This window comes from Cryptotermes secundus, unplaced genomic scaffold (assembly GCF_002891405.2).
Source record: "Cryptotermes secundus unplaced genomic scaffold, Csec_1.0 scaffold620, whole genome shotgun sequence".
In the NCBI taxonomy this organism is placed as follows: domain Eukaryota; kingdom Metazoa; phylum Arthropoda; class Insecta; order Blattodea; family Kalotermitidae; genus Cryptotermes; species Cryptotermes secundus.
In genome coordinates this window covers 573,908-589,670 of record NW_019723312.1, presented here as the reverse complement: position 1 = coordinate 589,670, position 15,763 = coordinate 573,908, and the positions used below count along the sequence as shown (strand labels likewise).

Below are 15,763 nucleotides of genomic sequence, written 5' to 3'. Positions count from 1 at the left end.
CATATACAATATTAGACTGAATTACGTCATCAGGCAGGAACATGTCTCCTTGTGTAAGATGGCCTTTGTCGATGAAAGAATTGTAGGGTTATGTTGACTACGGAATTAAAATAGTAAAAAATTTTAAATCAATTTGTTAATGACATTTAAGTTTCATGTTACAGTTTACCTATTCAAATAAAAAGAATGTTCGAGAACCGATATATACACTTCCACGCATGAATTTAGCACACACGCCAATGCGCGCTGCCATTCTAAAAATTTCTGTATAGCCACGTAGTTAAAATTAATATACGAGTTAATTTTAATACAAATTACACGGATCGTGTGTACGAAAATAAAACTGAATTATAATGTATATTCCTTTTAAATTACTTCAAAGTGTTTGTTAAGATAAGAATTAATTTGCATAAAGTGGCCAGTAACACAGATATGCACTCCGATTACATTGCGAGGTTTCACAATTTTCTTTGTGCTACCTGCTTTGAAGCATTACAGTCGTGCTTGCACTGTGAATATACAGTAATTTAGTTACCTATAACAATGAATATAATAACATGCATTGCTCCTGTCAATATTGCGGTAATCAAGTACTGTAAGTAAATTTCATTCTTAATTCCAAATTTCTTAACAGCAATTTAAAGCTGAATCGGTGGAATTATTAACTTTGATAGACAAGTGTGACTAGGCAGCATATTTGTCAGCAATCTTTGGAACTGAACCATAAAAAGGTGCTTGTATTGATGATGGACATGTGTTTGCCTTGTCAACACCAAACCGAAGGCAGAAATTTACCAGACCTAACAACTATGATTTACTTTAGTTAACCCCCTTAAAAATACAGATTTCTTGAGCTTTATTTGCTAAACTTAACCAAAGTCTAACCTAACTTAAAGAGAGGCTCCTTAACTTTGACAACAGCTGCCAAATGTAGGCTGTCATTCAGAAATGGAGGTCATGGAAAGACTGGGTTTCCTGATTAACATGAAATTATTACTTGAGTCTCATAAGTATATTACACATAGCATAGTATATACAAGGCAGTGTCACCTTGAAGGTGAGTACTGTGCAGCAAGCTCTTTGATGCTAAGCCTCTCCCCAGAATAGGTGAACTCTTCTTCCTGTGTCTAGAAGAGACAGGACACGTTGAATGAAGGTTGAGCACCGTCAGATTTCTTGGTTAGGTTTAATAATAATATATATATAATGCAATAATGTTTAATTTAATTGTGTTATTTTTATGTGATGTATTCGCTGTTATTTCTTGACATGTCCCATTGTATTCACTCCAGTTGTGGACGAAAATAAAGTTGAAAATTGAAAGCTTCAAGACCATTGTTTGCAGAAATCACAGAGCCGATTTGTGCAGCTATAATATTCAGTACCATACAAAATGTTTTAGTTAATTTATTCTGTATCTTTATTCATTCTTTAGCTCTTTTGTACAGTCACAGTGGTGAATTAAGAGAGAACACTGTAGCCAACACAGATGCCCCAGTTTATGAAATAGTACACTCATCCTTACAAATATTACAAGATATCTACTGATTTTGCAGGGGGAAAACGGGATGAGAAGTTGATACTACCTTTAAATGATTCTGTCAGCGCTACACTGAGCATCAAAGAAGTAAGTTCCCTCATGCCATGAGCCAGTAGTTCCCATTTCCTATCTACCACTGTATTACATTAGCCATAACAGTAGTTCAGAAACCAAAGCAGTGCCAAAATCATACCCTATTTTTTCTACTGTAACATAAAGTGAAGGCGAGGTGATTGGCTCGAAAGTTTTCTCACCCTCCATGGCCTGTAGTCCGCAAGCAAACTATACCAACCAAGCGACTGCCGCTTGTCAGCGAAGTCAACCCAACTTTCGCAGATAGAGGTGCCACATGGTCAGCGCAATGAATCTCCATGGCCATTAATCTCGGTTTTCTAGACCGGAGCCGCTATTTCCTTGAACTACCTATTCAGTTATCCTCACGAGACTGAGTGAACCCCGTTCCAGACTCACTACTTCTCAGAAAATCTAGAAGGGCCGGGAATTGAACCCGGGACCTCTGGATCTGTAGCCAGGAACTCTGACCACTAGACCACAGAGGTGGTCATTTTCTCACCCTCACTTTCAATAAACTCTGAGCTCTATAACCATAGCAGTAAGGAGGTACCTTGAACAACAATGCAATAGCTATGTCAGAATAATTTACACTGGCCAAATCTAAAAGAATACATAATGCAATTATGATCTTGTTTCTTGAAAATTTTAAACCTAAAAAATTTCACAACCTATTCAATATTTTTAGGCTTAAAATTCCAATGTGTCATCTCACTTCATTTTTGTGTCAATACGATCACAGGTTATACAGCCAGAAATTTGTTGCAAAAATAATTTAAAAAAAGAACTGGCTGATTCAATTTTTATGTACCATGCTCCTTTCTTGAACTGGAATGGAAGGCTTTGGAACCTCACATAAATATCGAAAGGAGCAAGACCTACTGATGTAATAAATAAGGCATATTTACGAGGTAGTCATCTGCTATGCCCACAGTTCATGTGGCTCTTCACACACAAAAAGTCAAAAGAGAAGTGCATTCAGCATCTTTTGTTGCATTTGTTGAATCCTCAACAGTGAACAGTTGATTAGGGTTCATCATGCACATCTTTAAATTGGTAAGAATTTCTGTCCACTGGTTTGAGAGCATTCTTAGCTTTTGTTTGGATGATGGCAGTAACATCAGAATCTAGGGCAGAAAAACTGTAAGAGCTGTCATTACCCAAATTAGAAACTTTATTTTTGTGATTACACAAAAGTTGTTAATTTTACAGATGCATGCCAAGACAACCGTGATGGCCAGTCCAAATTTTAAAGAAGACAAAATATGGTTGAATGGAAAGTAAGTCTTTGCAGCATCAGCTGTTTTCAGTTGTATCTCAGGATAGTGTCTACTAACTTTTTTGGGTGTTACTGTATTTGCAGATGTACATATGTGTATTTAATGAAAGAAACTGGGAATTTTCATGCATAAGAAGTCTGAATTGCTTGGTCCCTGGAAAACCTTTGATGAAACATATGCAAGCCACTTTGTGTTGTAGGAATATACTTCTTATTCTGAAACCAAAAGCCCGTACCCAGCTGTGTTCTGTCTTCCCTGTCAGTGCTGCAGCTATGTATTATTTTATTGCATGCAGTATTATTAATGAGTGATTAATTAAGTCATTTATTTCAGAGAAGAAACATTTCAGAATCAAAGGCTGCAGAGCTGTTTACAAGAGAGTGAGTATACATAAATATGATATATGCATGAATATGGATTGTTGGTAGTGGTTGAGAACAGTATCAGAAGATGATAGCAATAAATGACAATGAGTCATACCTATCCTTCAATTGGTACAGCAGTCTCAGTCTTTGCTGAAAAAGTTACATAATCTGTATATTTAGTCTGTGATTTCAAAGTGTCCTTCACAGGCTATATATAATCTGTAAGTGAGGCTATAGCTACGATACCCATGTGGAGGAGGGGTCGAATACCTCCACCGTGACCCTGCAAGTTGTAGGAGGCGACAAAAAGGGAAGTCTCAAATCTGAGACAGTAAAATAAGGTCACGAGTCCCAATGGACTTGTATCCAAGAAAGATTACGCTAGCAAGGGCCAGCAGAATATACAAAAGACAGACTCGTCCTCCCGTCAGAGAAGGTGCCCCACAAAAACAAGACCGTAACTGTGAAACAGTAAGAAATATCTGGTCATGAGCCTCAGATGGGGCTCTACATCAAAACTTACTGACTGATTGACCATCAATCCTAATGTAACTTTGGCTTTGGCTTTGACTATAACTATGAAAGAGGAATTGTCAAGATTTGCAACAAACATTTCAGTAGTACAGGTGATTCTTCTTATGGCATGGCTTTGATACCTGCGTTTTTGCATACCCGCAGTTTCATTTCAGCGTAATGAGATCCCTTAATGAATGACCTATCCACAGCCACGGTAGACGCAATCATGAATGCCCAGTGAGCTGTGAGTCAGTCTCCCTGACTCGTCCAGCCATTTTGACTGTCATATAGTTTTCCACTCCCTCTTTTACATACTCAGTAAGCGGTCAGAGCCACTTCTCATTTTACACGCTCTTGCATCACGACTTTCATGAATTCATGAATTCTGGCTTTCATAATGAAGTATTGCTAATGTTAAGTGCATCATTATATAATGAAATGTTGCAGTTCGAAGAAGAGCCAAGCAGAAGGCAGATAACAAAGGCGATAGCATCAGTAACTGGAGCATCCATGTATGCTCTGAAAATAATTTTCCAACAGCAGCTGGACTTGCCTCTTCTGCTGCTGGCTATGCTTGTCTTGGTATGTTGAATTAGAGCATAATGTTATTCTCATTTATGACATAAAGATGTATATTCATGATGCTGATATCTTGTGTCTCTCTAATGATATGTAAAATTGCCTGTATACCTTTTATACAACTTCATGGCATAGTGCTTAAGTACAACATGGCCACTGCATGAAATATGCAGAGGGGGCCAAAAAATATATACACACCGTTCTACCACCATTTTCTTTGACTGTCCTGCCATCTGATAAGGTGGCTCTGGCACTAATGTGACTAGCACCATCTTTCGAGAAAATATCACTACACAGCATACATTATATTTCAGTCCAACTTTGAAAATGTCCATAGACAATCTCTATTAAGGTGTGTATACATTTTTTTGGCCCCCCTATATATTTAGAATTTTTTGCAGGTAGATTTTTGCTCCTGACTGCAAAGCATCAGGTTCAGATCTGGATGATGTTATTTTGGTGGACTAAGTGACACTGAAGCAGGGTTTCCACTGTTTCGTCAGTTTTACCTTCAGTAATTGTTTCACCATTGCTCCATGTTAATCCACAATTACCCCTTGAGGTGTGCAGTAGTTGTGACCATAGAGCACATTATCACGACCTCGGTGTTTAAGTTTGGGGCTTTATCTCTAACCCAGCACTTGGCTGGTCACAGGGTCAGGAAGATTTCTTTAACTACTACTGATGAATCATTCTGAGCTGGACGTGTGGAATTTGGTATAAGGTTACATCATTACCTGTAAATTCTGTGTGAAATCCTTATATATGTGAACAGTTATAAAAATGGCAATACTACAAAACTTTGGCAGTACAGCTGACAAATTTCAGCATGATCAGAGTCATCACTAATGGAAAATTATGTACAATTTCTATACTTCAGAACTGTGTCTTGTGTCACTTTGTTTACAGGGAGAACTTTGTCAAATTATTTCTTCACGGTTATTCACTGCCTTGTTGATCTTAAAGTTCAGTCCCATTCATGCTTCAAAACATGTAAAGTGCAGATATTTATTTATATCATATGATTATTTATGCGATGATCCTAATTTGAACTGCTGGTTTGAATGGATATGAGGTCTCTCACATTAAAGGAGTAATAGAGATTGCCAGTGTCTGAGGACAGGGGGGTTAGGAGAATATTTTGACCCATGAAAGAAACGTGACAGGAATATGGAGAAAAATTCATAATGAGGGGCTTCATAATTTGTACTCTTCACCACATATTATTAGAGTGGTAAGTCAAGAAGATTTGATGGGTGGGGCATTAAAAAGATCGGAAATGTGTACAACATTTTGATCTGAATACTTAAATGGATCTTAGTGTTTGAGCATGTGGAGTGGATTTATTTGGCTCAGGATGGAGACCAGTTGCAGGCTCAATGAACCTATGGGTTCATGAAGGGTAGGAAAGTTTCTGGCTAGGTGACTGGCTATTACCTTCACAAACACGACTTTGCTGCATGAAGTTAGTGACATTTATCTGAAAATTCGTGTTTTCAGTGTTTGCCTTGGCTCAGCTGTACGACGTGAGCGGAGACATCTCCGGAATTGCTCGACAAGGGTCAGGCAGTGCTTGCCGCAGTTTGTATGGAGGATTTGTTCGGTGGCACCAAGGTTCTGCCTTGGATGGTTCTGATTCCATAGCTACACAAGTTGCTCCAGAATCTCACTGGCCTGAAATGAGAATTTTGGTTCTAGTGGTAAAACATAAGTATTTACTTACTTCAGTGTGTGTTTGCAGATGCTGTTAGTATAATGTGCTCAAAGGTTGCACACGTAAAAAAAGAAAAAGAAAAGTTATTCCTGTAATAGGCTGTCGAGGACCCCCCACATTTTTCTACACAATCGGCTCACAGATGGCAGTGATGTTGACAGCCTTACGTGCCGGCTGCCCTTTACCCCCCTCCCCGGAAGATTCCTGGCACTCATTTCTGTTAGAGCATGAGTTGCAACCCAGGGGCCATAGTGCGGCTGGATAATATTTAAATGGACCTTAAAGAAATAGTATAGGAGGGTGTGGGCTGGATTCATCCTGCTCAGGATAGGGCCAAGTGGCAGGCTCTTGTGAACATGGTAATGAACTTTTGGTTTCCATAAAATGCCAAGAATATCTTGAGCGGGTGAGTAACCATTGGCTTCTCAGTAGGGACTCAGCTCCATGAGTTAGTTACATTAAATTATATCTTTACAAATTTCAATGTAAGGAGGTGTAAGTAACAGAAGAATAGAGAAAAATTCTTAATGAGCTTCATAATTTGTGTTCTTCATCAGATATTATTAAGTATCCTGATGCATATGAAGTGGTCCTGAATTATGAATACTGCAAGCAAATTTATGTAATTGGTTCGCTGATTTTCAGGTGAGCGATAAGCGCAAGAAAGTGAGCAGCTCTGCTGGCATGCAGAACAGCGTGAACACAAGTGAACTGCTGAAGTATCGTGTGTCTCACTGCGTTCCTCAGCGAACCGAAGCTATTGTAAAGGTGTGACCATCTTACAGGCAGATCTTCACTAGGAACTGTTTGAGCGACTTGCATGATCCATGTGCAAAGATACTTAACATTTCCTATGCTACAAATGAGATATCTCAGTAGCAGGACTGGTCTCATTTGCTATGAATGTCTGTCCTATTATCTCATGCTCTTTACCAAGTTTCTAACTTGCTGGTTGTTATAGAAACATGCAGATAAAAGAAGGCAGTTCAACTGAAAAGGAAACTTAGCTCATAAAAAATTCAGTGATACGCAGTATCTCAGCTTAATGAAACCATCTGATACAACTGTGTATTCAAATCTTGTACGGAAATGTTCATTTCATCTTACAGTTTTTCACAGGATGCTGCCATTTTCAGGGGTGTATAATAAAGTATAGAAGCTATAACCAGTTTCCCAGCTGAGATTAAAAAATCTTGGCCAGGACATAAGGTATCCTGGCTGACGTTTTTTGTGGGTTTCCTCAGTCCCTCCAGGCAAATTCCGGGATATTATCTCAATTAGGCCATGATCACTTACATACAGGTCCTTTCCAATACATCTTCATGCTAGATATTGATGTCATCACTAAACAGCCCACAAACAATTAATCTGTCGCTCGGTCGGTATACTCAAAAAGTGGACTATAGGCCACGGAGGTGTTTTTTTTGTTTTTGTTTTTGTTTTTTTTTTTTGGTCTGGTAGAGCAGTGGATGCACTGGTTCCAGTAGTTGGATATTCACAGAAAATGCTTCTTTACAAGCGCTTGAAACCCATGTTGTACCTTAGCACCCTTTTGCAGTCGCTACTAGAATCACACTGCACACCCCAAAAAGCCAATGCATGTGGCACAGAGCGAGGAACTACATTGACTTCATTTAAAAACACTGATCACAGTAGCCTGGAAGACACAGCAGTTCCTCCCTGAACTTCAACACCCTGATAATGGCCGAGCAGGTCGAAACGTGTAGTGCAGTAACGATTTTTAAAAAGGATTGAATTTAAAACCCGTATTTTGCAATTTTTTTAAATACTGGATCATATGGTAATCAGAGACCCTAGAAATTTAACATTTTCATCCTTAGGTTGCTGTGTGTGAGAGAAAGATGTATGCAGACAGGATGTTGTATGTTATTGCATTGCTTTCCATTATATTGCACTGCCTCATGTTATTTGTCACTGTTCTTCCTGTCCTGTGAGATTGACTTTTGTGGTTTATTTTGCAACGCATTCAATATCTTTGACTTTATATCATTTAATGTTATGGAGAGGATTTGGAAGACAGTGATCATGGTTTGCTTGAGAAAGACCACACAAGGACCTGTCAGGATAGCCAATGTCCTGGCTGAGACTTGAACCAAGTATCTCCCAAATACAAATCTAGAGCATTACCACTATTCTGATCTGCTAATTAAAATGTATGGTTCACCCATTCACCTCCATCTTTAATGTAACTTAAAACTGTTCACAAACTTTCTTTAATTTAAACTAACATTAACATCAGTTGCTACATGTTTCAGCCCTACTTGGCCATATTCAGGCCTGAAGAGAGGTCTGAGAGACTGTGGACAGTTTTAAGTTGCATTAAACACAGAGGCGAATGAACAAGTGATACATCAATGCACCAGGACACTCAAATATAATAACAATGTAAGGTTGTTAAGAGATGGCTTCATTTAGTTGATTCATGAGAGAAATGTACAAAGGTAACAAAGGCTTCTTCAGATATAGGGTGTGACATGATATGAAATGAAATTGTATGGATGTATTATGATTCTATCTGTTCCAGGCAATTATTAACAAGGATTTCGATACTTTTGCTGACATAACAATGAAAGACAGCAATCAGTTCCATGCTGTATGTTTGGATACTTTCCCTCCAAATGTTTACATGAATGATACATCCCATGCCATTGTCAATCTTATCCACAGCTATAACACTGCCAGTGAGAAGAATAAGGTTAGTATGGAAATACTGCGTAAGACCTATTGAGAATTAAGCTGGAAGCCTTATCATTTGGTATCATTAATTTCCCCTATTTTTTCCTATATTTTTTCCCAGTCCTACATGTTATCAAATGGTGCATTTAGGCCAACATTTAATGACATCTCCCATGAATAATATGCCCAAATAGTCAATTGTGAGCTGTCTCCTTTATATAGTATACTACACTTCACATATCCACAACAGAATATTATGAGTACTCACAGAATAGACACGATATACTGAAACAAGTGCTAACTTACGTTTATGCATGACATTAACACATGACAATTTGTTGCTATGGTAACCCAAAATTTTGTATATTCTCTCTCAAGCATATCAAAAGGTCACAGTAAAAGTCAGAGTTGACCATAGTGTTAGGAGGAACAAATTCACAGTGAACTATTCCCCTTCATGTCCTCCCCAAAAAAGAAACCAATGTACATGCTCTTTGTTAACTCCAGAAACTGCCACGCATTCTTCTTTGCTGTTGGTGATTATAGTCTCTTCCACTATGATAATTGTTGCTTTATTTCTGGATCATAACCATAAATCCAACTTTCATAACCTGTTATGATCCTAGAGATACTCTTAAAAGCTGCATCCTTGTTAGCTTTCTCTCGTAGCTCAAGACACATGTCTACGCACCGCTGTGATCATTTGTCAAGAGTTGGGGAACAAACTTGACTGCAATGTGGCACATTTGTATTTTCTGTTAAGATCTCCTGGTGAACTCCGTAACTGATCCCAACGGTGTTTGCGAACTCATGGATTGTTCGACGATGGTCTTTGTGGATGAATTCTCGAATTTTTTCAACATATTCCATCGTTTTGCTGGTGGTTGCCCTAACATTCATCAGCTTCAACTGACACTCAACCAGCCTAGGAACATGGGTGCCATTCAAAAGCCACTATCCAGCTTAAAGAATGTCCTCCAAAAGCCTTATGAAGCATTTCAAGGGTTTCGGTAGCAGATTTACCGAGCTTCATGCAAAACTTGATGCAGACACGTTCCTTGATTTTGCCATCTATTACAGACAAAATTAAACACAAAGTCAAAAAAGCACTCATGTAAAAACAATGCATGTTCACAGCGCAGTGTCACGTGGCAGACTGATGCAATAAGCTTGCAGAAATGTGACCTGGGCCTCCCCTCTTGTCCTCTTTCACCAAGACAGTGACAACAGTAACAGTCCGGAAACTGTGACTGTTATGCACTTTCACGTACCTGTGGTTTTATTTAATTATCATGAGTGGCATCAGTGTTATGCCTGTGACCACAGTAGCAGCTGCCACGCCACCAGATATGTGGGCAGTTTCCTTGACTTACCTAACCATTTTAACTCACTCATGTCATTACCTACTCTTTCCAATTTTACATGCTTTCCATACATGCATGAATATTTAGGACTGCAACTCCTGAATATAATGAGAGACCAGAGATTTCAGACCTCCAGAATGTTTACAATATTATATTACACACGTAGTACAGACAAGCAGCGGCATTCACACAAGAAGACTACATTAAATAACACCTGTACAGTGTGAAAACAAGAACTAGCCGCTCCAGCACTTAGACATAGGGCGAGTAACCCTAAGAATTTTAAATTTAAAATTTAAAATTTAGAGAAAATTTTAAAAGATTTTAAAAACATCATAACTAAAGATTTTTAGAGTGCTACTACAAGAATATCGGGTTTGACGTGTGCAACATAATCTACATACCAGACACATATCAACGATGTAGATGTTGATAATACGAAGAACGTGACATTGTGTTTTTAAATGTTAAGTTTTAGACTGGGTTCAGTGTGGCAGCAACGTTAAGAGTATACACCTGATGATGGCCGATAGAGGCTGAAACATGTAGTGTAGAAAGAACAAGATCAAAGACATATAAATGTATATTGTTTGCACTTAGGACGGAGTTTGTATCATTTATCCTCCAGAATGTGTTCGTAGGATCTTCACCTCATATAACTGTTTTCTTTGCAGGTCACATACACATTTGATGCCGGCCCAAATGCTTGTCTCTATCTCCTGCAATCTGAAGTTCCAAAGCTGCTAGCTGTTCTTAATCATATCTTTCCAGCAGGGAATGAAAGTGTGGAATATTTGCAGGGCATTCCTGTGGAGAAACAGGCTGTTTCACAGGTTAACATAATTAATGTTTTGAATTCTTGTAGGTTTGTGTAAGACACATCAAATTTCAGTGATTATATTATGTGACTATGATTAATATTCATGATAGCATATCCTATACAACAGGCATGATCAAAGTGTCGATCGCGGGACGATTTTTGGTCGATCTCATAGGCCTATAAGGAAATTATATGTGAAAAGCATGTAAATTCACTTGTAATATAATATGATTATATTCAGATTTTGAAGGGAAAATACGTATTAAAGTAGTCTGTACTTTCGATGTATGTTGCTTTTACAACAAACATCATGTGTCATGTTATTTTTACCAATATTGTTGCTTACAGTGAGGTACGATAGGAAGGGGTGGTAGATCACTGGCAGTTTTGACACTAAAAAGTCGATCACAACCTGTCTGAAGTTGGACGTGCCTGCTATACGACATTATTCATACATTTTTATTTTCTAACATTTCATCCTTCACTTTTCCAACTGACTTTCATCTCTACAGTTTCTGGGTTCCTACACACTGTCCACTGTCTAGTATTCCAAACACAACACAAAGCAGGCTGCTCTAGCAGTTATGCTCTATAGATCTGGTTCAAATCTTGGCTAAACATCACCTACCTGATGGGGTTTTTTGTGGTTTTCCTCTAGGATAGTACCTCAGTTAGGCCATGAGCATTTCCTTCCAAACCCTTGATACAGACAGCAGCAAAAATAACCCCAAGAAAAAGATCACAAATTGGACACTTGAGCTGTTTCTGTACTGTGATGAAAAAGGAGGTGAGGAACCTACTCAGGTGGGTTTCTTCATAGGAAGGGATACTCTTAACATCTGGACCTGTGACTGGGACTGGCTCTTACAAGCAAACAGTTGCCTCTCCACCACAGTTCCCAAAACAAGGTGTTCTGTAAGAACCTCAAATGCTAAGTTGTGTTGTTTGGAATACTACACAATGTAGCCGCCCGCCCACACACAGCTGCCACAACTCTTGCTCCAGATGAGTTCTTTATATCAGGGATACAGGTGCTTCGGATATGGGAGTTGAACACACTTTGGGGTTCATGAATTACGGGGTCTCCAGAACACACCGTGCATTGCAGTCTTAATTTAAAATTTCGTACAGTGATCAATCTTTACATTATTCTTCCAAGCTAGCCACTCCATCCATCCTACTCGCTACCCCTACCATAAAACACTTCTCTGTTCTCTGTCTACATTTTAACAACCGTCCTCCACTCCCTATAACCAGCTGCCCTCTCTTTACAAGTCCCCCAGTGGGCATAAAACAAAACCAGAAAATAACAAGAGAAAGACAAGGGTCGAGCCCAGCATCTGTCCTACATTCGCATTTTTCGAGATGCCCATCATAAACCTTTTTAGGTCTTCAAGGCACACAAGCAGGGAACCCAAGACCCCTCCTGGCCGATCTTGCACACTGTCAGCCCATGGGTTTATGACACTAGGAGCAAACAGGTGACGTTAGGGACAATAGTGACACCCTAAGCTTAAGGACAATAGTTGAATTAAAACTAGACGGTCCCGGGATGGTATCTCGCCAGAGGAGCGTCTCTCAGGGTGTGAAACAATGCATAAATTCATCATGCCCTTAATTAAATAATTTTGGTGAGGGGCATATGGTTACAACAATGGGAACCTTCTATAAACCTAGTACCCCAACTACTCCTTGGCACTATGACCCTCTGAGAACTTTGACCTCCTTAACATATGCCCATTTTTACTGCTGTAAGAGCCTGAGATCTCATGTTTCATTTAATATGTTTTATTTTCCGTAGGAGTTCATTGCAGCCATTGGTATGCAGCCACAGGAACCAGGACTTTTGAAGTATATGATTCACACCGAAGTAGGTGTTGGACCACAGGTGTTGAATGAACCACGCCATCATCTTCTTACAGATGCTGGATTCCCAAAAGCGTCGGTGTGAACAATTCACAACTACATACATTTCTCATGCATTTATCTGTGTTGTTCTCAGGAAGAGGTACTATTATAGTCTTGTGATTACTGATCACATGTTAGAGCAGTGTAACTTGTCTGCATCATTTGAGTCTATGTACTCTTCTCGTCAATCAGGATTCTGACCAATCAACAGAAGTATTCAGCGTTTCTGTTTGCTAGTACTTCGAACCTATTCTGACTGGTAAAATTGCGATGGATTTTCTGAGAAACAGCCCTGTCCGTGCTTCACTGTATGGAAAATATAATGCTGAATATTTTGCATTATGGCCCCCTTTGTAATAAGTACCATTTCTTCTCTACTATTTGCTTTTTGCTACCACCTCTTCACCTTTAGCTCTCATATATCATTCTCTGCATCTCCCAGCCATGTCAGTATGGTTCTTTTCACCTTCCTTCCATTTTCTAGCTCACTTTCAAGAATTTTCTTATTCACCTTTGTTCATCCTTTGCAACCTCTCCAACCTCCTCCCGTTATTATCTGCTGCCAGATCAGGGATTTTATACAATTCCCCGAGTTCTTACTTACTTCTGGTTCTCCCTAGCTCTTGCTCAGTTACTAGTCCATACAAAGTAATCTACAGATATAATTATCCCTAGGGCAACTAAATATGCTTATTTGCAATGTAAAATTAATAGTTTTATGTAATATTAAAACTGAGAAATTGTAACAATTTCGTTTCACTATGAGTTGGTCATACCCCCAGGCTCTTTGCTGATCTGGAACACGTCCCTAATTGCAAACTGCGGGGGTCTGTCTAGTTCTAAAAATCAACGTACACCCCTCAAATTAATGTATGGTAGTTATAAAATTTCAAAGCTGTTCTTCAGTTCTGAATTTAAAACTGTGAAGCGATTGTCAACCAACAAGAACAGCTGTATATCATATCTGTTTCTTCAAGCCTGAACCATTTTGCCAGACTACAATTTTATTTTTAAAACTACACCCCTGAATACAATTATATTATTAATATTTATGTACCTTGTAAGTGCTGGGTTTATGTGCTGCATTTATTTTAATGTATTAATTTGATAAGGAATTCTTCCAAACAATAAATACATCTATATTTTTATGCAGTTTAGCAGTTATTTTGCCGTTTCTTTCCCTTACACCAAAAACCGGGTTGTTTTATATTGCTCTCTGTATCTACACTCTGCAGTGTTGAGCGGTAGGATAACAGGAGTATGAATGGGAAAGGACTTCGAAAGGGACAGTCATGGTCTAATTGAGATACTATCCCAACACTTTCCTGGAGACCTAAGAAAATTATGAAAACCCTTTAGTCAGAAGAGCCAGTGTCTCAGCCAAGAACTGAACCAATCATCTTCTGAATACAAGTGTACAACATTACTGGGCATGAGGTAATTTTATTTATATCTAAGTTGTAAAATGGGAGCCAGGAGAGCACAGTCGGTATAGCGACTAGCTAGGGGCTGGACGGTCGAGGGGTCAGAGTTTGACTCCTGGTAGCATCAAGAATTTTCTCTTCTCTATGTAGTCCAGACCAGCTCTTGGGCCCATCTAGCCTCCTATCCAATGGATAAGGAGCCCTCTTTCTGGGGTAAAGTGGTCAGCGCATGAAGCTGACCACTCACCTCTGACTACTGCCGAGGTCAAGAAAACATGGATCTATACATCGACTCCCCATATGTCTTCATAGCATAGTGCTTAATTAGTTAAGCACAGGGACAACTTTACCCTATTTTTATGTTGTAAGAGGAAATATGTAATGGATTACAATGAGCAAATTTTGGAGACTGTCTTCTAGAATGTGATGCTGTTTAATCCAGTAGATAGGTAGCAACATTTTGGATGAATCTGTCATCTCTGTTTTCATAAATTGGGTAGAGTGAGGATCCAGTCAGGATAATTAGTGAGGGCGCATTCCTTTTCATCTGTTCCTATTGGCCTGAATTGATTCTGTCTCCTCTCCCCCTCCTGCAGATGAGAGTGCTCACCTTTCTTACAACCTCACCACATTTCCACCATACTCACTTCAACCCTGAAGATGGAAGCAGCATGTTCCTCCTAAATCCCAGTATCCACCTAAAAGACTATACTGTGTCACAGTCCTGAAGGTCAGTCTGAAAATTTATAATATTTACTGTTAAATTTATTGTGCTGAAGACAGAAGGCCGATCACAGTGCCCACGCAGTCTGAGTCATGAACTGTATCCACTTGCTCAAACACTGGGATTGTGGGTTCAAATCCCACTCAAGGCATGAATGTCTGTGTGCTTTCATTCTGGGTTTGTGTTGTCCTGTGTATAGGTAGTGGCCTTGTGACAGGCTGATCCCCCACCCAAGGAGTCCTAACCATCTGTGCAAAAAAAGATTATGAAACTGAAGAGGCCAGGGCCCAACAAATGGCTGTAGAGCCACTGGTGAATGAGGACAGAAGTTGACCCCCGGTGGCTGGGGCACTACTAACCACATTGCAACATGGTACCAGTGCCCTTGCTGTGCACACACCTGGGTAGCCTATGATTTATGCTGCCGCAATAGAGGCAATAGTCTTTCTGAAAGTCAGATAAGCCACAGTATCACGGCCGCAAATGTGTAGAAATCGTGTCTACATTTCCTTTACTCACTACGATTGTGTCATACTGAGGCAAGATATATGCAACACAAGGCAGACTTATCACCAAGGGCACCATCATAAACCATTTAACACTACTTTCACTTATCACCCTAGTGGATACAGGAGGGAATATCATCATCTTAACATATCTGTGTGGTGTTTTTCCAAAATGCCTGGATGGGGGTGTATGTGGCTAGGCACTGACTACTCATTCATTCTGAGGAACCATTTCCAGTGTGTTTCAATGCCAT

The 15,763-nt window shown here is 39.3% G+C and overlaps 1 protein-coding gene across 1 annotated transcript; it reads left to right on the top strand.

The window, feature by feature from the left end:
* Positions 1-39: 39 nt before the first annotated feature.
* LOC111861815 (diphosphomevalonate decarboxylase) lies at positions 40-14,003 on the top strand. The gene is made up of 10 exons (XM_023846702.2): positions 40-595; positions 1,557-1,627; positions 2,825-2,892; positions 3,226-3,272; positions 4,221-4,355; positions 5,853-6,052; positions 6,712-6,834; positions 8,612-8,782; positions 10,802-10,960; positions 12,749-14,003. The coding sequence occupies exons 1-10, from the start codon at positions 544-546 to the stop codon at positions 12,896-12,898; spliced, it is 1,176 nt and encodes a 391-aa protein (XP_023702470.1). The 5' UTR covers positions 40-543; the 3' UTR covers positions 12,899-14,003.
* The last annotated feature ends 1,760 nt before the right edge of the window (positions 14,004-15,763 follow it).

Coding starts and splice junctions, on each gene's coding strand:
- LOC111861815 (XM_023846702.2), top strand. CDS start 544: ATGAATATAATAACATGCATTGCTCCTGTCAATATTGCGGTAATCAAG. Junction 6,835..8,611: donor GAACCGAAGCTATTGTAAAG/GTGTGACCATCT, acceptor TATCTGTTCCAG/GCAATTATTAACAAGGATTT. Junction 8,783..10,801: donor CTGCCAGTGAGAAGAATAAG/GTTAGTATGGAA, acceptor TTTTCTTTGCAG/GTCACATACACATTTGATGC.